Below are 23,246 nucleotides of genomic sequence, written 5' to 3'. Positions count from 1 at the left end.
TAATGTATCCCTAATGATGTATTAGGAATAAACTAATATGGGTGAGACACCTCCCTCCCTTTGCCTTCAAACAGATTCAATAATATTTCTGTCTGACACCCACTGTGATTTTGTCTGGTAGAAGGTTGGTTAGCAGGCCAATCTCAATGGGGAGATATCTGGCTTAAGACACTAATTATGGCACAGATGCTGCAAGATGTTGAAAACATTCAGGTTCATGTTGACATGGCTGCTTAATGCAATTTATTTTGACTTTTAAAATTCCTTCCTGTTACAATAAAGTTAAGTTTATTGCCAAAGATGCTCTATAGGATATATGCAGTTCTGGTGACTGGGAGGGCCATTGAATACTGGATTACGGTCACCCAAGGACGAACAAAGCAGCAACCATAGTAAAACAGCCTGTGGCATTGAAGCAATGGACTGATTGGCCCAAATAATGCCAATAAATCAATTCCCAAACCATTTCAACACTTCCACCAGCCTGAACTGTCAACACAAGGCAATCTGGGTACATAGATTCAAGCTGTTGGTGCCAAACTCTTCTGAATTTCATCTTTACATGTGCCTGCTGTTTTAGTCCATCCACCTCAAGGTTCCTTCCTTCTGTGTTGTGCAATCAAACATGGTTTTCTGCTCACGACAATGGCAAAGAACGGTTATAAGAGTTACTGTAGCCTTTCCGCCTCAACTCACACACTGGATTTGAGTAAACTTTAAACGATGCCAAGTATAAAATACATTGAGATCACATTTTCCCACCCATTCTGAGGGTTGATTTAAATAACAGACAAACAAGTAAATGACTATAAAGATATTTGTGTAAAGTGCTAGGTGAGTATGTGCACTGAATTCTATAATCCTACATATGAACTTACCTGCTCGATGACAGTTTTCAGCCACCACTGAGGGCCCATTAGGGTAATGGCGGCGATGATTTTGGCATGTAACACTCCTAACGCCCAGTCCTGAAACACAGTAAAAACAAATTCAGCATTTGCCTTTTCCTGGCTACAATGCTAACTCAACTGTTCAAAGACATCCTTTAATGCATGTTTGTTAACTGATAAGGGCATATAATAATAATAATTACCTGCCACGGGTAGAACAGAGGCGTCTGGTCCAGTGGCACTCGAAGAGGAGCTACAATGACCAGCTCAAACAGCAGCCCCAGAAGCAGAGGAATGACCCCAGCCAACAGCACTGCCACAATCAGTGTCTTCATTATCTACCCAAAGAAGTGTCAAAATGCACACAATTATTTTCAAAAAAACAACTAAAACACACTGCACACATTACTCAACAATATATTCAGTATGATCATGAATATTATTACCATAAGCGTCCACTCCTGGACTTTCAGTAGGATGACCCTTCGGCCCTGGGGCATCCAGGCCAGCAACACAGTGATGGCCCTGATGGACAACCAGCACACATACAGGCCACATGCTGCTGTGTACAGCTCATGGATTTTTGCACTGCCTGTCCAGAATGACATAAGCCATCGGCCAGCAAACACTGCCAGAGGGAGGAGAAGAAATTGTACCATTAGCCACAATTTAGAGTCTGGCCTTCAGTTCAGCAAAGTTATCACACAGACAAAAGCCTAAGTAGAGTACCTTAGTAAGAATTACAGTAAGTAATTGCATAGTAAGTATTCAGTTAAGAAGTGGGGCCACGTTGACAAAAGCACCGTAAGGAAAATTTTATTCTATAATGTGTTTTTTTTTTATGGCATATTGAGGAAAATGTTAAGATGTTTATATTGTTTTAAGAAAAAATGTCTTAATCTTCTAATATTTGCCTTTGGATACATTCACATTATCTGAAATTATTAAAATCTCAATTTCTGCCTTTTTTCAGGGTTGTGTGTATATGTTAACCCAAATATTTGCAAATCAGAACTGGGTCACGATTATGTGGTCCAAGACCAAATCCAATTCTGATTTATTGGCCGGAGTTATACATTTTGAGGGTGTTTTTGCCTGTACGTATGTGCTGAGTACTGTCAAAAAACAACCAAAAAAAATTGGCAGCCATCTTTACAATGACAAGTAATCTCTGAGAATATGGAGAAATCAAAATACTCAAAAAAATATAGATTTTAAATCACATACAATCTGATTAAAAATCTTTAAAAATAGTTTGTAGTTTTTGGCTCAGTAATTTAAATAAGATCATTTTTGACTTGTTTTGGTTACGGCCCTTGTGAAGATCTCTGTTGCTTACAGCATGAATTATGAATGTGAGCTATCAAGACAGACAAATCTGAACTGAGCAAAAAATCCAAACTGATTCATTTTGCTTGTAATGTGAATGCAATCCTAGTCTTTAAGAGCTGAAAAGTTCAGGCTATGAAATGGTCAGTGTAAACATTTGAAGTCTATTTAAAAGGTTTAATTTAGTGCAAGAAAAGCCTATCAGATACAACAGAATGATGAGTGCCAGTAATGCGTTTTTTTATGTGGATAGGATAAGGAATGCCTATTGTATCAGCATGTGGAGTTAAAAAATAAGAAAAATCTGCTCACCTGGCAAAGTAAGACACAACAAACTGGCCAAAAGCAGGGTCACACACATAAAAAGTATCAGCAACACAATCTGAAATAAAAAATAGACAAACAAACATGAGACAAATGAACTTCACCACCATTATCACCACAAGTGCTGCATGTATGATACTGGAGCAGAGTGCTGTGTACCCTGAGAGGGAACTTCATCGGGCGGTGGTAGGGCTGGAAGCCCACAGGTCCTCCTTGTTGGAGGATGGCCTGGTGAGCAGCGTGCAGGCCCTCGCCCACCACTGGGATGGCGTTGGCGTTGTTACGGGGCTGCTGGTTGTTGTTGGCCGCCTGGTTAGCATTGTTCTCATTCTCCTCTTGGTCTCCCAGCAGGTATGAGTGCAGATCTCTGAGGACAGGAAGATCAGGATTAAGCAAAGGCCACATTTATAGAGAGATAGCTTATTTTGAAATAAGGTTAAAAAGGAAACTGGGACATGGAAAACAAGCTGTTAATGGAGGTCAATGAACATAAACCATGTACACAGCCTTCCAAAGATTCTGAAATACATTACTAGGGATGTTAGAACATATAAATATACAGAATGTATATTTGCAATATAATATCGATTTTTAAAAAGTGTTAATTTTAATTATTAGTTTGCATTTAATTTGGTTTTAGACCACTAGATAAAAGTGCTGTACTCTGTTGCTATAGATCCCAGTGTTCTGATGGCATAAAAATACATTTTCTTTTACTGAAATTTCTAAATAGGGTGTTTTTATACCATTTTCCTAAAATTTGAAGAAAAACAATCACAATATATTGTCTTGTTTTCAGTATCACAATATATTGTAGTATGCATCACAGTACATAGACCTAGTGCCGGGTGATATGAACAAACATGTATATCATGGTATTTTTCAAGATTCTGACGGTTTCACGGTATATCTCTGTATTTTTTCATTTTATTTTATTTCCTTTTTTGTTTGCATGACTAGGCTTTTATATAGTATATACTCTACTGTTAGGAGTACATATAATATAAAACTTAAACACGTTAGCTTGTTATGCTCTGCTCTGCTAGTGTGCTTCATCGGTGCTGTTCTACACAGCGCTCTGCAGGTATGTAAAAAAAGCATACCGGTTCTAAATTCCCCTCCGGCATATTTGATGAACCAGTATACCACCCAGCACAAACATAAATATATAGTATTAAAAAAAAGAAGAAAAAAAAACCCCTAGCATATACATGGGTCAGCATTAAACTCTATTTCATACTGTGAACTGTACATTTATAATATGTATTATAAAGCAAACTAACAAATAATCCATGCTGAATTTTTAGTTTTGTGACAGCCCTAATGTTTTTAGGTAAGTGGTTTTGTGATACTTACAGTAAATATCCCGCAGTAACCGTCCAAGCTCTCACCAGGCCCTTCAGCCACTGTCGTGTGTGTCCCTGCTCCAGTAGAGCCGGCAAAACCACCTGCAGCAATAGCAGCTCGAGGGACAGCTCACTTACTGGAGCATCACTGAAACACACACAAAAATATAAACGATATACTGGGTGAGACTCATAGGACTAGTTCTCATGTAATTAAGCTGGAAAATATTTTACAGCCTGCTAACACGGATATCCCACAGGGAATTCTCACAAACAGCGTAACACACCATCCATATGATGAAAAACGCTGCAACAGGTGGTGCTTAGTATTCACATCCATCCTTCATTAGACACTCAAGAAAATCACCATCAATCTCATCTTAACCCAACTATAATACCTTTGATTCAAACTTAACAAAGGCACAAATCATAACATGGACTCAAATATTAAACATACAGCCATAAAGGGCTCTTATTCTAAACCAGTTAAAACCACTCCATAATTAAATAGCTTTTTCAATACAAAGAAAAAATCTTGTATATGTTTCTTTATATAACATTTTCAATTGTCCTACATAGCTAAAAATAACAGCTCCAATATTGCAACAAGTCAATGAACTCTTTTACTGAAGTGTATATAAGGCAACAGAAGCAAGTGAGTCAGAATAATTGTTTCCCTCTGAGGACTGAAACTGTTGCAGGTGATGAAACTCTTTTGGGAAATCACACTTCTATATTTTGTTCCACGTCTAGCTGATTCATTTACCTGTAGAGCATCACATTGTAGGGAAGGAAGGCTGGCAAGATGTGTTTGATTATACGAATAGGCAGCCAAAGCATCAGCAAAACAATTGAACCAAACACCACCTGAAATACAAAAGGTCAAAATGTGATCAGACAATATTGATCTTGTGTAGCTAAATAAACTAATTTATAAAAAAAAATATAAAATGTAATATTCAGTTAAATATAGACTAATAGGTATTTAAAATACACAGTAAATAAAATATTTTATACTGTGCTAATATGAATATAAGGCTAATATGGAAAAAGACAAATCAAAGTACACAGTAAAAAAAAATATATATATATATATATTGGTACAAATTTTTAATACTTCCTACAATCTAAAAAAGCCTTTTTAATATACAGCAAAAATACAGTAGTGTACAAGTTCTATGCCAATATCTAAAACGCATATAGAAAACATTGTAATATGTACAATAAATTAATAATAATAAAATGTCTGATACAAAGCAAATTATTATTAAAAGCATTTTTATTTTAATAAAATGTATTCTTTTGCAAGCAAAAACAGACGATGCACAGTGGCCAGATTGTAATTATTGTAAAATGTAAAACAAAAAATAGGCAAAAAAAAAAAGGTACACTAAAGAATTTTCAAAAATGACAACGCTGATAGCTTATCAACATATTACATGTATGACATTAATTATATTCTATTGACAGACTACTCGAATTTATTACTCATTGCCTGCTTCTCCCCCTACCTGCTTCTCCTATATTAATAACCCTGAAACACAACGAAATAATTTTTCTAAAGGAAAAAATGAATTAATAAATAAATGATTTCATTAAACATACGAGCCCCCATGAATGGACATTTAAAATTGTAAGCACTTTAAAAAAAAACATTATATTTATTTTATTTTAGTTGCCAATTTAAAAGAATTCAAGGAACATCTGTTTTGTACAGATATATATATATCATTGCATGAACCTTGTATTAATTTGAGTATGAATATTTTGAGTATTTAAACATATTTTTTTGAATACCAACTGCCCTGTTAAGATATTTTATTTTATATTATATTTTATATGTTAAGATATTATATTAACTTAGGAAAAAGTCCAAAATGACTTGAACTACAAGTCTCATCCTTTGCCTTACACTGAAAATATATCAAAATATAAATAAATTATAAAATAAAATGGATTACTAAGTGACTCAAAGCTCATTGGTCTCACCACTGATAATATAAATCGTCTCAGATGTCTGTATATTGGCAGGTGGATCATTTCTTGGACCGGGTTAAAATCTGGATCATTAAGGTTTCGGAGAAACCATAAGACTCCAGGCCTGAGCACCTGTTCCAGAAAACACACGTGCATTAGTACGCCATTACTTAATGAAGAATGTTTGTCAGAATGATTTACTGTTGCATTATAACGAATGAAGTACCTCTCTGAGTAGGAGAATGAAGGAGGCGAAGTAGAAGACATAGACCATGCCTACAAGCCAGTGTAGAAACATGGTGGTGCCTGGAGCTGATTCAAAACTTAGCTCTCGGTCTTTTAGGGATGCATCAAACATTTCCTATTAAAACAGACAAAGAAACGCATTATTAAAAACTAATGATAATTACTTACTTGGCACCAAGTGAAAAGTCAACATTGAGGAAGATAGGATTCATTCACAAACCAGAGAGCAGATATCCAGCCACCAGCCACAGATAAGAGGAAACACACCAATCTCTACCACCACCAACAAGGACACCTAGAAAGAACAAAACATACTTAACCATCAGTACATTATTAACTGTTGTTGGAATATGTAACATTTAAATGCTTTAAATTTAAATTTAATGCAGGTACATTATTAAAAATTGTTCTCTGTGGGATGATACAGAAGAACCATTAGGTTTTACAATTAACCATTTGTGTAATAGAGCTACGACTGTGAGTAACCTAAAATGAAAATCAAGGGAAGGTTCTACAGCTTTACTTGTATAACTTTCTAGAAATGCCAAGACATATAAATACGTCTTTATGAAGCCAAAAAAGTGTAGCACTGATCAAAGATATTTTGAAGTAGGGCTGCAACTAGTGATTATTTTGGTAGTCGACAAATCTGATGATTATTTTTTCCGATTATTCGATTAGTTAACGATTATTTCTTCCATCTCTAAAAATGTTAGAAACAGCTGAACATAAGATTTAAATGTCTAAATGATGTTAAAACATGGAAATTACTGATATTTTGTCAGTAAATATGTAATCTGTTGTGTTTGGGCCCTTATGGAGACACAGACTAAGTTGAGTGTGAGTTGAGCGAGCAAGTTACCCATCTCCCATAGTGTTTCTGTCCCCAGCACTTTGTGTAATGCGGTACTGTTACAAATTAGCAATTAGTTGACAATAAAATTTGTATTTGACAAATTTTAAATAATCGACATTGTCAATATAATAGACAAATCTAATTTGAAGAACCTTAGTTTTTTAGAGCTGTACCCAACATCCATTAATATTAGATCTCCAGGTAACTGGAACATGATATCAAATATTTCACGCATACATAATGACAAGAGTATAAATACTCACCTTGACCACAATGTAGCAGACTCCTAACAATCGTCGTGATCTTTGGAACCTCACCAATGCTGCTAACCCCTAGAATTGTTTACTAAGGAAAACTTCAAATATTAGTTTGGTACAAAATTTTTTTTACACTTAAATATTAACTTTAATATTTTCCAGTCATTGCAAACTTAAATGGCACTTGATGAGAAGTGCAGTGCTTAAGGATACATGGCACACAATGAGAGCGATGGCCAACAAGACGTATCCTACAATGGTGGTGATGAGACCTTCAAAATGAGAGGCACGAACCTGAGGACAAGTTAAAAACATTATAATAACATACAGCAGCCAATTTACAGTAAAACGAAAACAGTACCAAACCAGCAACAGGTTAATTAGAGTGTAAAAAATACTTACATAATCTTCAAAGCCAAGGCCCACCACTGAGAAGTGTCCAATATGGTATGGACAAAAAGCTACAAAACATAGAGAGTGTTGTTTAAAACATACCCACTACTTAAGCAGTGTATTCAAGAAACAGAATTATATGGACACATACCAAACACCAGAATGAAGAGTGTGTTGAGAGAGACCACCCAGAAGACGTGTTCCTAAACACACACAATTAAACAAGACTGAAAATCACGTCACAGATCCAGTACAAAAGTTTAAAAAATATGCCATATTATATCACAGTTGGTTCCGACCCTGCAATGTGAACGCCTGAGAGGCATACTTTGAGTGCCATTATCAGCCAGTAATGGCCTGTAACCAAAGCTCTTCATGTAGCCACATACAAGTAACCTAGCAACGATGCAGAGCTTACAAGCCAAACAGCATAGCCATAAACAGAGCTGCAATGGAACGATTGTAACTTGAGGGGTGTTTATAACCAAACAGATCATATTTTTCTCGTCCTCTTTAACTCCAAAGCATTTGATAAGCAGTGATAATGTAACTGTGGTTTAATCGCAATAATACACTCGAGGATTGTGCTACAACATGTAATACTGGCACTGCTGTGCTCATCTACAGCCTACAGGGCCAAAATTACACACTTTAGCACTCCCCATCATGTATTATTGCTTAACTGAATTGTGATCAGAAATTACATACCAGAAAAACCAGAGAGCCATCCAGGCCAAGCATCTGTGAGGAGAAGAAATGAATTGAATTAAATATTTCCAACATGTTATTATCTGTCTATGTTTGTGTATGAATTATAAGACTGTATTAAAGAGTAGAGTCTCACTCTTTCCCATGTTAACTCCTCAGCTGCACGGTCCCATTCCAGAGCATTCCAGTTCATATCATCTACACAGAACACACCAGATACAATGATTATACTGTTCTGTTCTTTAATCCAAGGCATTAATTCAATTATCAAGGCAATTTACAAACCTTTGCTACTTTGCAACCAAACTGCCAACCCAATATTTTTGTTATGATTAATTAAAAATATATTTTATTAATTCTTCTAAAGTATTTGTGCGTGTATGAGCTCTCTGATCTTCGCCTATTCAGACAAATACATTTTACCCTCCTTTACCTCTGATGTTTAATGGTCAGGACTCAACAGAATCACCACAGAGCAGGTATTACATGTGTGGTGGATCATTTTCCGCACTGCAGTGACACTGGCATGGTAGTGATGTGTTATAGTTTATTGCACTGGTATGGAGTGAATCAGACACAGCAGTGCTTCTGGAAGTTTTAAACACTGTCCACTCTACTAAACATGCCTACCTAGCTGGCTGACCTTGTACATAAAGTGAGAAACAGAAGTTCATCTGCTGCTGCACAGTTTGTGTTGGTTATCCTTTAGTCCTCCTGTGGTAGTGTGAGGACAAGTGGTCAGGAGGTTACCGGAGAGAGGTGAGGCAGAGACGCAAAAACAGTCTGGAACCAGGTAAGAATCCCTTTAGAAGTGTTTATTGTGACAAATTAAGCACCCGAACCCAAAAACAAAAATGAAAACAAAACGAAATTTACAATATATATACAAACTATTTACACGCTACACTGGTAGGAGTTAAAGGTGGATTGGCAGCTACCACCACAAACGCTAATACTCAGCACAATAAACTCCCGTCGGCATACCAGCCACGCTCAACCAGCCCCCCAATAGTGTACCCGCCTGCCTTTAAATACCTTTAGCCCATCCCCGGCTAAACCAACAAGTAATTAACTTGAGGGCAGGTGGGTAAGACAACTATACATGATTGTATATGTACAATATTAACATATTTACAAACAGAATGACATGCATGTAAACATTTGGACGTCCAGGTAAGTATTGATGATAATTTTACAATGTTAATGTATTATTTTCTCTGTTCTCTTTTTCACAGGTACCCCCAGGCTCCCCTGCCCCAGGACACCCCTTGGTCTCTACCCAGACCTTAAGGACCCGGGTGGCTCGCGCGCCGCCATTTCCACAGGATCCAGGTAAGTACTGTGTTTGTGTAAAAATGTCTTTGCAGATAAAATGTCTCTGGAGTTGGTGGTGATGTGTTCAGGGCCCTGACATCATCACACACCCCCCCCCCTCAAAGTCAGAGCTCCTCAGAGTCTCTTGATAAAAAGTCAGCAGTCACATTCTGAGCTCCTTTTTTGTACTTCACCACACATCTGAATGGTTGTAGTGACAAGTACCATCGTGTGATTCTTGCGTTTGTGTCCTTCATTTTGCGCATCCACTGCAGCGCACGGTGATCAGTTTCCAGTGTAAACTCACTGTTAATCAGGTAGTACCTGAATGAATCTAAGGCCCACTTGATCGCTAGAGCCTCCTTCTCGATTGTTGAGTAGTTCCGTTCTCTCGGGAACAACTTCCTGCTTATGTAGGAGATGGGGTGCAAGTCTCCCCCCTCAGCTTGTAACAGGACTGCACCTAATCCGACTCCTGATGCATCGGTTTGCACAGTGAACGGCTTACTCCAGTCCGGGCTTCTCAAGACAGGTGCAGAGCACAAGCACGACTTCAGCGTCTTAAAGGCCGCGTCGCATTCTGGAGTCCACTTGACCTTCTGTGGATGACCATTTTTTGTGAGCTCTGTGAGGGGTGCCGCGATTGTGGAGAAGTCGGGAATGAATCGGCGGTACCACCCCACCAGACCAAGGAATGACCTCACACGTCTCTTGGTGCTTGGAACAGAGGCATTCATGACAGCCTCCACCTTGTCGGCTTGTGGCCGCAGCACACCATTCCCCAGCACATACCCCAGGTACGTGACTTCGGACTGCGCCATATTGCATTTCTCCGGATTGATCGTCAGTCCAGCCTTCTTGATCTTCTCCAGCACCACCCTCACATGCTCCACATGGTCTGCCCAGGACTCGCTGTATATGACGATGTCATCGATGTATGCTGCCGTGAAGTCCTCCGTGCCCCTCAGCACCTTGTCGATTAGCCTCTGGAATGTAGCCGCTGCCCCATGCAGACCAAACGGCATCACTGTGAACTGATACAGTCCACTCGGAGCTCTGAACGCTGTGAGCTCTCTTGCACTTGGATGCAATGGTACTTGCCAGTACCCCTTGCATAAGTCCAATGTTGTTAGGAACCTGGCTCTGCCCAGCCGTTCCACTAGCTCATCTGTGCGTGGCATTGGGTATGAGTCGAATGCAGAAACTGAGTTGAGTTTAGAGAAGTCCACGCAAAATCTCAGTCCCCCATTCTTTTTGGGAACCAGAACCACAGGGCTGCACCACTCGCTGGTAGATGGCTCTATAACTCCCATTTTCAGCATGCTCTGGACCTCCTTCTTGAGATCAGCAACGAGTCTTGCTGGAACTCTGCAGCTTGTCTGTCTTATGGGATCCGTCTCTTTCAGCTTAATGACGTGTTCCGCCAGACTTGTGCGTCCCGGCTCTTGACCAAACAGTCCATCTGGGATGACTTTACTCAGCTGCTCTTGGTGTCTTGGGGAGAGGTGGGCGAGGGAAACGGTGGGATGATGGTCTTGTGCCACTGGAAAATACTGTTCATCGTACTCCTCCTCATCCTCCACAGCTCTCAGCCAGAGATGGTCGGTGGTCTCTGCTTCCCTGTCATGCCAGCGCCTCAGCATATTGATGTGGAAGGCTTGAGTAGTTTTCTTGCTGTCGGGCACATAGAGTTCATATGTGGTAAGACCCAACCGCTTGGTAACCCTGTAAGGACCTTGCCACTTCGCCAGAATGCTGCTCTCGGACGTTGGCAGCAGGATAAGAGCCTTGTCCCCTGGCTTCAGTTCCCTCTTCCTGGATGCTGCGTCGTACCATCTCTTCTGGCTGGCTTGAGCTACCTTCATGTTCTCTTTCACCAGGCTTGTAAGTTTCACCATCTTCTCCCTCATCTTGAGGACATAAGAGAGGACATTGACCTGACGTTCAGGCTTCTCCCCATCCCATGCTTCTCTCAGCACATCCAGTGGTCCTCTGACTTCACGTCCGTACAACAGTTCAAAGGGTGAGAACCCACTGGATGCTTGTGGCACCTCTCGGTAGGCAAACAGGAGGTAGGGAAGCCACTTGTCCCAGTCAGACCCAGATTCTGACACAAACTTCTTGAGCATTGCCTTGAGTGTCTTGTTAAAGCGCTCCACCATGCCATCGGTCTGTGGGTGGTACGGAGTAGTCTTAATGCCTCTTATGCCTAACAATGCCATAACATCCTTCATAAGCCTAGACATAAAATTAGTGCCTTGGTCTGTTAGGATTTCTTTTGGGACCCCTACCCTTGAGATCAACTGGATCAAAGCATTAACCACTTGTCTGGCCTTCACCTTTCTTAAAGGGAATGCCTCAGGGTACCTGGTAGCATAATCACAAATAACCAAAATATACCTATTACCCTGCTGGCTTCTAGGCAATGGGCCTACAATGTCCATGGCTATGCGCGAAAATGGGACTTCAATGATTGGTAAACTGACCAGGGGCACTCTGTCTGACTTTTTAGCAGGGGCAGTTAGCTGGCATGCTTGACATGTTTTGCAGAAGTTGACTATCTCCTGGAACATTCCTGGCCAGTAAAACCTGCTGGTTATTCTTTTGATTGTTTTACTCTGGCCTAGATGTCCTGCCAATGGATCTGCGTGAGCTAGATTTAGCACTTCCTGCCGCAAAGGTTTAGGAATTACAAGGTAACGCTGCTCATTTTTGACCCTGTACAATTTACCCTGTTGCACAGTAAACTCAGTTTCGCCCCCTACATCCTGTCCTGCTTTATCTGCAGCTTCAAAGAGCGTACGCAGAGAATTATCGTTGCTTTGTAGACTGCCTATATCAGTAGACAACTTAAGCCCCACTATATCTGGTTCAGCAACCCTCTCTTCTACTCTGGTACCCCTTACTTTATCAACTCTTCTTTCTCTTTTGCTTTTACGCACTTTTACGTCACCCGCAAAAGGAAGTTGTTCACTAATTTGTTTATTTTCTAAGCTCTTGCTGAGCTTGGTTTGGGCTCTAGTAGCTACGCACACATCTGCTGCTAGGCTACTTTCACTCAAGAGGTCTACGAGTATTGGCAGGTCCCTGCCCAAGATTACATCATACGGTAAGTTCTCCACCACCCCCACTCTTAAACTATAAGCCTGCCCATTTATTTCAACTATGACCTCAGCTGTAGGGTACATTTGTTCATCGCCATGAACACACCTAATTTTAACTTTGGTCCCCTGAAATTCTTGGGCTTCAGGTAGGCTTCTCCTAGTTAAAATGGTTTGGCTCGCTCCCGTATCGATAAGTGCCTTGAGTACTTTCCCACCAACTTTAACTCTGACAACTGTGTCACTGTCACTATTTGCTGCCTTACAGTCACTAGTTTTGGGTACATATAGGAGTCTATTGGCCCTAGTGTTCCCCACTGGACATTCCCTGCTCTTATGTCCCAATTTACCACAAGTAAAGCATTTTAGCATGTTCACCATTTGTTGCTCACTGCTACCTTTGCTCACTGTGTAGGGCTTTACTTTGGACCTAGACCAACCACTTTCTTGACTGAACTGTTTATAAGAGGCATCAAGACTTCTCCCATATCCCCCAACAGTCCTACCTGGCTTTTCTGCCGTCAGGAATCGTCTGCCCCAGTCGAGGTGCCGGACCCCCTCAGAATGCCGTGCAGTGATGTACGCATCAGCCAATTCCACTGATCTGGATGTTGTTTCAGGGCTGCGTTCAAGAATCCAGCTTCTCAGTTCAGGAGACAACACTTTCAGGAACTGTTCATGGATGATGACGTCACCGATTTCCTGCTTCGTTTTCTGTTCGGGCCTCATCCACTTTTCATACAGGCCTTTCAGTCTGTTATGCAGCTCCCTGGGGGTCTCCTGTGGCTTGACACATGCTTCCCGGAATCTTTTCCTGTACGTGTCTTTGTTGATTTCATACTTCCTGAGCACTGCTTCTTTCACCTTTTGGTAGTCACCAATGTCGTCAGTGTCCATTGAGATGTATGCTTCTCTTGCCTTGCCCTCCAATGCCGGAATGAGATAGATAGCCCAGTCCTCAGGTGGCCAGCCTGCTGTCTGTGCAATCCTCTCAAACATCGCGAGGTAATGCTCGATGTCATCGCTCTCTTTCAGTTCTGGTAGTCTAGGTGTCGGGCGAGGTGCAGAACGCTGTGGTGGTGAACTTTGTCTGTCCACAGCTGCTCTGGTCTCTCTGCTGTGTCTCAGGATCTGTGATGGATTCTGTTCTGAACCAGTTTCCACTTCATCAGCAGATCGTCTCTGCTCTCGCTTTTCTTCTTGAACAGCCTGCTGAAAAAGTGTGAATTGGTGTTGTAGTGAACGCCATCTATTTTCTTGTTTTGCAGCTTCTTTTCGCCATGCCTCATCTCTTTCTTGCTGTCGAAGAAGAAATAACTGGAGGGACGCTGCAAGCTGCTCCACATCTGGGGTTGAAGTCTTTTGCTCTTTTGCAGCAGCTTCATCCATAATGGGAAGATTCGTTGCCCTCTTGACTCTTTCAGTCGATTCACTGAGTCGACTCCTTGCTGAGTTTCGGTTCGCAGGGCTTGAACGGATCTCCATTTTTTTTTTCCACCCGTTTTCGTCCCGCTTCTGCTGCAGCGGATCCCGGGGCTCTTATTTTGACAGGCGTTGTTTGGGCACGTCACAATCCGCTCCTTGCTCCCTTCGTAGTGTACTTCCGGGTGCTCGCGTTGGCTTCTAGCGGTGTTTAGGACCACACAGCCGGCGACTTCTCCCTCTGTTGCACCGCGGCGAAGCGCGTAGCGATGGGAACTTTTCCGCACTTCAAAGGCGTCTTCACTACCTTCCGTCGTAGTAACGTCTCGTACTCTCTCCCTTTTAGACCGCTGCCACCATTTGTGGTAGTGTGAGGACAAGTGGTCAGGAGGTTACCGGAGAGAGGTGAGGCAGAGACGCAAAAACAGTCTGGAACCAGGTAAGAATCCCTTTAGAAGTGTTTATTGTGACAAATTAAGCACCCGAACCCAAAAACAAAAATGAAAACAAAACGAAATTTACAATATATATACAAACTATTTACACGCTACACGGGTAGGAGTTAAAGGTGGATTGGCAGCTACCACCACAAACGCTAATACTCAGCACAATAAACTCCCGTCGGCATACCAGCCACGCTCAACCAGCCCCCCAATAGTGTACCCGCCTGCCTTTAAATACCTTTAGCCCATCCCCGGCTAAACCAACAAGTAATTAACTTGAGGGCAGGTGGGTAAGACAACTATACATGATTGTATATGTACAATATTAACATATTTACAAACAGAATGACATGCATGTAAACATTTGGACGTCCAGGTAAGTATTGATGATAATTTTACAATGTTAATGTATTATTTTCTCTGTTCTCTTTTTCACAGGTACCCCCAGGCTCCCCTGCCCCAGGACACCCCTTGGTCTCTACCCAGACCTTAAGGACCCGGGTGGCTCGCGCGCCGCCATTTCCACAGGATCCAGGTAAGTACTGTGTTTGTGTAAAAATGTCTTTGCAGATAAAATGTCTCTGGAGTTGGTGGTGATGTGTTCAGGGCCCTGACATCATCACACCTCCTGAGAATAGCTAACTATTCTCAGTACAGCAGTGATGCTAAGGTGTTTGATCAACTCAAACCAATGCAACACACAAACACACCACCACCACCACCACCACCACCACCACCTCAGTGTCACTGCAATGCTGATTATAACGCAGCACCCAAATAACACGTGTCTACTAAAGAACGGAGTGAAAGGACACTAACACAGTATAGAGAGAAACTGATGAAATACATAGTGTAATTATTCCTTTTGGAGACGATAAAATGGCCAATGAGCGTAATAACAAGGATTCAGTGTTAATGATACGGTTGTTTGTTATTTGAAAAACAATTTTATCACTGTACTTTAGTGTCTACTATAATTATGTTTAATACTGGAAGCTCATTCCTTTGTTTTCCATCTGCCTCTGTGGTAGATGATGGTGTACCTTGTGCACCATTGTTGGCATCAGCTGCATCTTCACCCCCAGCTTCTTCCTCGTCGTCATTGTCCAGCTCCAGATCTTCCGCTGGGTCAGGGGGAACCTCAGGGACCTCTGCTGGCACTGCATTCTCCGCTGGGGGCTCAGCCGGGGCTGGGACAGGCTGGTTGTCTGCACCTCCATTCCCTGCACCTGCAGCCTAACCCAGGGCACAAAAAAAAAAAAAAAATTTACTGACAATGAACTTTCCGGTCTTTTTAAACAGCAGCCTACGCTTTGCAGCATGACTCAAGGTGTGCATGTGCACTATAGAGACGGTGAGAGCTGTCTGAGCATCTCCAGAGATACGGAGGCTAATGAGGGACTGCAGGCTGACTGTGAGCACACCAAGCTGTTGTTCTGCGTTCAGAACAGAATGATAATTACTGCAGAGAAAGCAAGAACAAAGTAAACAAAGAGGGTCTTGGTGTGCACTGCATAATTGGTCTCTCAAGGATATCAAACGTCAAAAAGTTTAGCTGATGAGGTCAGAAGCCTAAAAGAGACGTCAGCAAACTATTCTATTGTAAAACCTTTTAATTACATATTAAAAGGTGCTTAATCTGACATTTTAAACATTAACATAGCATTAATAATATATAAAATGTTATGTATAATATAAGTTTAATAATATTTAATAAAATATGTTTATATAGGACAGCCACAGTGCTACCAGGGACAGCAACCTGGACCTGCAAAGTTGGAGCAAGTAAGTCATGAGCCTAACAGCCAGACTCCACCAAGCTACAGCCACAATTCTGCAGAAACAGCATCCAGTATTCACAAGGTTGAAGCAGGTAAGCCGCGGTGCTAACATCCAGGTTTAGTAGGGTTGAAGACATGATGCTAACAGACACAGCAGCCAGGCTCTGCAGCATTCGACTGGGTTAAGAACTATGCCAACAGCAAGGCTTAGCAGCGTTCGACTGGATTAGCCACTATGGTAACAGCCAGGCTCAACAGGGCTGGGGACACAATGCTAAAAAAAAAAAAAAAACAGCAGCCAGGCTCTGAAGCATTCTAGTGGGTTATCTGCGATGCTAACAGAATTGCCTCATTGAGTTGGAGACGTGACGCTAACAGCCACAACAGGGTCAGAGGGGGTTTGCTGCACTGCTAACAGCCAGGCTCTTCTGGGTTGGGGACATAATGCTAACAGGCACAGCAGCCAGGTTCAGCAGAGTCTGAGCTGGTTAGCTTTAAATCTACGACAGCACAACAGTTAGGTAAAGACATGAATCACATGAAACAATAGTGGCAAGGAAATGGGGAGAATCAGCATCCGTATAAGAGTAAAAACATAGACTCAAAACTTCTTAGTTATCTAACTGTTCAGTGATTGCTGTTTAGAAGCAGTGTTCTCTGGCCTTTGCAACACAGTAGAGAGAACAAGAATGGGAAGAGGGAGGCGTTGGTGAACACAGAATACCTTTAACTGTATCTTCCTCTGAAATTTGTCTCAAACTTAATTTATGCCTGAGACTAAGTGTCAAGAATGAGATTTTACCTCATTGGCCTGTGCTGCTGCATTGGCAGGCTGCTGCTGGTTCTGCTCCAGCCAGAGTGGAGCTCCGCCGTGGACAATCTGCTCCCGTAACCACACCAAGCTTATGAAGGCGCAGAGTGTGCAGGTCACCACAAAGCAGCCCTGCAGACAATCCGCCAGCAGATTCTCCCTGTAAACAAACATACTTATGTCAGTCACATCAACATCCTGCAGCTATAAAACTATCTGACAGATATTGATTTAGACTAAAAAAGTCAGAGGTTATAAAATCTGACAAATGCCCATGTGTACTATGATTAGAACCTAGAATCTGTGCCTAAGGAACAACTATAAGGGTTTTCCTGTTTGCTGATACTCACGTGGAGAGCATATCTAATGGCAGCGTCAGGAGGGAGCTTACGGAACCAGTAAACAGACACTTATAGATGCGACCTTTATGAGGGGAATAACAAGAAAAAAAAGCAGAAAGACAGTAAGTCATCTCAGCACAGGTGATGAATATACACTTTTTATTTCTATAGGACATCTAAGTTTGTATGATATGTCTACAATACAGTCTGCATACTCTGGAGAATCACTTACATGCTGTTAAAGGTACAACACCCAGCCACGCGAAGGCAACCAGCGTATAGTGAAACCAGTATCGTATGGCTGTGCCTATACTGGTCACCAGGCCTGCAAAAATGTCCTGTACGGGGAGCCGTGAAGGCATGTCTGGGGAATAGACTGACAGAAAGAGAAAGAGAAACTTTAACATACATACATAACACTTTTTATTAAGAAGTAATGGAGTAGTGGTGATTTATACATAGACAAGGTTTAGTGCCTTTGTAAGGAAGTATAAAAAAGAACCTGGAGCTAACTTGTCTAAAACATGTCTCAGTCTTTGACTGAGTCCTGTCAGGGAGCCTCTACTCAGTAACAGTAGCAAGAGAAGAGAAACATGGCGACACCCCTGTCCCTTTCTAGTGACGAATAATGCACCTTATGTGTGAAAATAGACGTTCATTGATAGCGTGCTGTATAATCCTGTGTGCCTTATAGTGCACAAAAAAAAAAAAAAAAAAAAAGCGGTAGATATATTACTTAGATTACATTTAGCTCAAACAACAGGAAACTGTGCTAAATATTATTATATCTGTTTGTATCAATTTATCAGACCTTTTAATGGCTCCAAAGTTGTGAAATCTAACATGACCCACTCTCCCCTATATATGTACAGTGGGGCCTCCCAAGTGCACGCATTAGAATGGCTGATGCAGAGACAGCCATGAAAAGTCATGTGGTAACTGTCCCTACATCAGGGTGCCTCACAGGCCACAGCAGACGGGGTCATTAGCCCAAAAGAGTCACATGACCTCAAGTGTCATTAAACTCCATTCCGACTTTGAAAAAGCTGATGACGAGGACAACAACTACTACAACCCGTGTGTGTTTTTAAGGTCACATGGCTCTGCGGAACTCTATAGCCCACCACAGAGGCACAGAATACACAGTAATGAAAGGATCACACAATGCTGCTGTAACTGTACCGAGCCCCATCAAAGGGCTGCCTCCACTCAAGAGTGATCTACTTACTTGGCGTGAAAGCAAATCTGTGCTTGCATAATTCGCAGTACTCTTTTCTGCTGTGTTTCAGCCACTGCACCAAGCTGAAAAAAAAAAACAAGAGAAAAAAGGAGCAGGAAGAAAGACAGAGAGACTGAGTGAGACTGAGTGAACATATGGAACAAAGCACAGAAGCTTCCAGTGACTCGTTTCCACGCTCCAAAGACGACAACCTTATTCTTGATCACTGCAGGCAAGGCTGGCGTGCACAGAATGAAGCTTTTTATTCAGGCTTAAAAGAAGTCATAAATTTAACTAACGTATAAAGCCAATCACTTCAGCCAATCACATCTAATAAAAAAAGTTGACACACAATCTTCAATAACAAAATGTGTGTCAGATTGCGTAGGGCTAAATTACTAAACTCTGTGCTGAGGTATTTGTTAAAATAGATTTTCTTCATTGATAAACAGAAACACAAACTTTTGTAAAACAAATTTCCATGATTTTTCCAAAACTTATCCAGGCCTGGGAATTGCCATTTTTCAATTCTATGAGATTTCAAGTCAGTGTACTCAGTTTGGGAAAGCATTTGAATTGTGGTTCTGTCACTACAAATGCATTCTGACTGCACTGTGTGTATTGCAACCCATACAGTATTGTATCTTAAATATACATGACACTATTTTTATCATATGCCCAGTCATACTGTAGGCCTAGAGATTGCAAGAAAACTAAATTAGGTGAAGTGGCAGGGTAATAAAGCTACAGATCGTCAGTAAACAAGCTGGCACGATTTCTCTATGCCATAAACATTCTGTGAAAACTGATTAAGGAGTCTGTATTCAGAGCATTTTAAACAGATCATTTTACTGAGGTGCAGTAAAACACTTAATAGTCGAATTTGTCTTCATTTGCACACTCACTGTTAAAGTCTTTTAAAGTAAGTGAGTACTAAGTAGAATCATGTTCTTGCTAATCAAAGTTTGTAGCACCTGCAGGCTGGCCATGAAACCTGTTCAATACTGATGCAGGCTACTTTTCAGGAACGCAGAAACACCACTCCCATCTCAGGTTGCATGCATTATGTCTTCAATTCCTTTCATTTGGTGCTCTGACTATCATTTATTGGCTGACTGCACCATCTACCTCTCTGTTCATGCTGATAAAAGCACAAGAGCCAATTAATAGATTTGTATCAATGGTTTTGTATCATGTGTCATATTCTGATAGTTTAACTGTGTTTATTTTGACAGATAATATACATTTCTGAATATATTGTAAATACTGCAAGTATTAAAAGAGAACTACAGTGTGAAATGGACTTAGGTTGTAGTGAAACATGATACCGGGTACAAACTTTTGTCGAAAAGCCCACCTCTGCTCACCCCCAGCATTCCAAAATACAGCATTTTTTAAGACAATGCTCCCAATGCTCCCAGGTGGGTTATTTTACAAATGTTTGTACTCGTTATCATGTTTCACTACACCCCAAGTCCATTTCTCACCAGATTTCACCTTTAAAGAAAGTGTCTAACAGCATATTCTATTACAAAGAAAATGTTGTTGTTTTCACACAAAATGCTAACTGTCCAAAAAAGCAACTTTACACAAGAAAAAAAAATCTTCGGCTTCAAGTCAATGTAAAAAGACTTTATTCCAAGTCATTTTACAGCATTCTTATCACCTCATTCATCATGAAATTCTGATGAAATTTTAATGGAAAGAACAATTCTTAAGAGGTGCACTGTCAAAAAGTGAAAACCAGCAAAGAAAGAGAAGCAAGGTTTCTGTGCAACAAAGAGGATAAGTAATTTTTGTCTGATTATTGTGCACAAATCCTATAGTAAAAATAGGCCATAAGTCATTTTGAGTTAAGAAATTCTTTTTAACAAACTAAAACCTACTGAAACCAGTAACTGTAGAAAGTACATTGTTTTTTGTTGTTTTTTTTTTAAATGGGTCTGTGGAGCCTCAACACGAATTCCTCTACAAAGTTTTATTGGTGAGAATGTATTTTTGTCCACTTACCAGATTTCCCCACTTTTATAATTATCTTTGTCTACAAAACCTTTATTTGGAGGTGTGCAAATTCATTCTGTTGCAATCAGGTCTTTGTTATGAAGAGAAGGCTTTATATAAACCCTGTTAAACCTGTGATTGTTCTTGCTCTGCCACTGCCGTGGCTGATTAAGTACGCCAGCCGTCAGTTTTCTTTTTTTTCTTTTTACATTGCTTTATAATATTTTTTTAATTATAACACAAAGATTTTGTCAAAATCTCTAGCGCTCTAGAGAAGTTTATAGAGGCCTTTCGTTGTTATGTCTCAAAACAGACACAAATCAGAGGCATTGTGTGAAAGGGTCGTAAGCAACCAATGTTAAACTGACCTTTTTTTTTTGTTTGTTTTTTTATTCTAAATTGTTGATAAAAAAAATATGCTCTTGCTACATCATTAAAGCAAGCATTACTGCTTGAGAACACATTTAAAGCCCGATCTGGTTGTTCAGCTTAATGTTATATTTATTATGACGGAATATTAAATTAGGAAGATTTTCTTCTGAAACTTTACACTTAAGACAAGCTTTTAAAGTTCGGCACCTGACTATAATGTGTCTGTGTCCTGAAAAGGCCTAAATATAGGTCAGTTTGGCACAGAAAACCAGTAATAGGACTGGATGCTCTGTGTGGAATGTGAGAAAAACTGGCACTTACCATTCTTGATGAATGAATTTAATACTTCCAGTGCAGACACAGGGGTGGTAGAGGGGTTTGTCTAGAGTTCCCTCAGACCGACACACTCTACATATGTCAGCTGCAAAAAATAAAAAAATAAAAATAATTAATATAATTAATAATAATAATTAATAATAACTAATAATTAGTATCAGCAGGTCTACAACTTTTTTGCTGCAAAGTAACAAAACATACTGAACATGTCCGTTCATTTTTAAGGTATTAATTATGCAGGTCACAATAATTACATTATCAGCTCATCCTTTAATATATGGACATGACGTTAATCGTTTCTGCTGTCCTCCATATTGCCCATTTTTTGTTGCCAAGGATATAAATGATGGGTGTAATTGCATTGTTAGGCTATAATATCATTGTATAAATTGGTAGCATAACAATATCTTAAAATAACAATTAAATCATTCACCTCAATAATTTCCAGAACAATCTATTGTTAAAAAAAAATGTCATCTTAACATTAATCATTGTGGACATGATTGTCATGGCAACATTGTGGTTATAATAATTTAATGGATGTATTTTTTCTGGCTCTGAAAAAAATAAGAGCCCACTTTAAAAAAATATGCGTTTCTTTTTTTTTATTTCACAATTTTGAAAACCTCTGGAATAAAACCAGGAGAAAGACAGATGATAACAAGCAATCAAACCAAGCTGAACTGCTGGAATATTTGCACCAGGAGTGCAGGCATAAAGTTATTCAAAAGGAGTGTGAAAGACTGGCGGAGGAGAACATGCCAAGATGCATGAAAACTGTTATCATAAACCAGTTATTCCACCATATTGATTTCTGAACTCTTAAAACTAAACTTGTTTTCTTTGCATTATTTAAGGTCTGAAAATATTTCAACATCTTTTTCTTATTTCTGTCATTTCTCTTTTTTTTGCAAATAAATGGCAATATATATTTTATTTGGAATTTAGGAGAAATGTTGTCTGTAGTTTATAGAATACAACATGCTCATTTTACTCAAACATAAACCTATGAATAGCAAAAACAGAGAAACTGATTCAGAAACTGAAATTGTCTCTTGTTTTTTTCCAGAGCTGTGTTACTTAGAAAATTCATGAGTTAAAATGACTGAGTTATTACTACTGTACGAATTGTACACATACACATACACACACAAGTCTCCATTGGCTATTTGGGGTTAAATAGCCACAACAACTGCCAAATGTTTTTTTTTTTGTGTGTTTTATGAAAAACATTTGTTATTTTAGGAATGTTTCGATTCGCAAGTGTGTGTTAAAAGCGAATGTTTTGATCCCCAGTAAATGCTAGTTAGCTAACCCTAGTCCACATAATTCTGTTGTGCTACACCTGACACTACTTACTGAACTGTGAGTAATATACTCAACGTTTTCCAGTCATCGCTGCAGATTTCAGCGATTTTGAGGAACCAGAAATATACGTTAGCTAAGCTAACTAGCTTGTAAGTTAGCAGTGGTGGTAAAATAAAACTGCTGTGCTGAACCATTTAGTGCTTAACTAACCCACTTTCTGAGAAACCTCCAGAAAACAGAGCTCACCCGACTGACTCTAACAGTGCTAAAAGCTAGCTAACAGTCAATACACACTATAAATTGAATACCTCACTGCGTTAGCTTAGCTAACCTTGTTAGCTAACCAGTCTGTTTTAAAGAAAAACACAGCTCAAATATCAGTGCGGGGGTCTTTGTTGACTGAGTTCAGGGCGATGACATGTTTACTAGCAAAGCAAAGCTAGCATTAGCTAAGTAGCTAAATAGCTAGCG

General features: G+C 40.1%; 1 protein-coding gene and 1 long non-coding RNA gene across 2 annotated transcripts in view; one reads left to right on the top strand and one right to left on the bottom strand.

Moving 5' to 3' along the window:
- Positions 1-23,246, bottom strand: part of marchf6 (membrane-associated ring finger (C3HC4) 6) — a 28,088-nt gene that overhangs the window by 4,323 nt on the left and 519 nt on the right. The window contains exons 2-23 of the mRNA XM_007260190.4: positions 21,453-21,552; positions 18,768-18,841; positions 17,772-17,915; positions 17,549-17,621; positions 17,190-17,358; positions 15,650-15,842; positions 8,463-8,524; positions 8,327-8,359; positions 7,770-7,821; positions 7,628-7,686; positions 7,439-7,519; positions 7,232-7,300; positions 6,333-6,407; positions 6,093-6,227; positions 5,879-5,998; positions 4,656-4,756; positions 3,900-4,037; positions 2,703-2,910; positions 2,532-2,601; positions 1,337-1,518; positions 1,094-1,228; positions 879-968 (exon numbers count right to left, since the gene is read on the bottom strand). Of these exons, the coding sequence (XP_007260252.1) occupies positions 879-968; positions 1,094-1,228; positions 1,337-1,518; positions 2,532-2,601; positions 2,703-2,910; positions 3,900-4,037; positions 4,656-4,756; positions 5,879-5,998; positions 6,093-6,227; positions 6,333-6,407; positions 7,232-7,300; positions 7,439-7,519; positions 7,628-7,686; positions 7,770-7,821; positions 8,327-8,359; positions 8,463-8,524; positions 15,650-15,842; positions 17,190-17,358; positions 17,549-17,621; positions 17,772-17,915; positions 18,768-18,841; positions 21,453-21,552 (2,363 nt within the window). The remainder of the gene's footprint in view (positions 1-878; positions 969-1,093; positions 1,229-1,336; positions 1,519-2,531; positions 2,602-2,702; positions 2,911-3,899; positions 4,038-4,655; positions 4,757-5,878; positions 5,999-6,092; positions 6,228-6,332; positions 6,408-7,231; positions 7,301-7,438; positions 7,520-7,627; positions 7,687-7,769; positions 7,822-8,326; positions 8,360-8,462; positions 8,525-15,649; positions 15,843-17,189; positions 17,359-17,548; positions 17,622-17,771; positions 17,916-18,767; positions 18,842-21,452; positions 21,553-23,246) is intronic.
- Positions 9,039-15,230, top strand: LOC125803857 (uncharacterized). The gene is made up of 3 exons (XR_007440211.1): positions 9,039-9,119; positions 9,562-9,658; positions 15,045-15,230. It is a non-coding gene; the product is annotated as an uncharacterized LOC125803857 (long non-coding RNA).

Source organism: Astyanax mexicanus, chromosome 8 (assembly GCF_023375975.1).
Source record: "Astyanax mexicanus isolate ESR-SI-001 chromosome 8, AstMex3_surface, whole genome shotgun sequence".
Taxonomy (NCBI): Eukaryota; Metazoa; Chordata; class Actinopteri; order Characiformes; family Acestrorhamphidae; genus Astyanax; species Astyanax mexicanus.
Note: the sequence above shows the minus strand (reverse complement) of the source record. Positions and strands in the feature narration are given on the sequence as shown.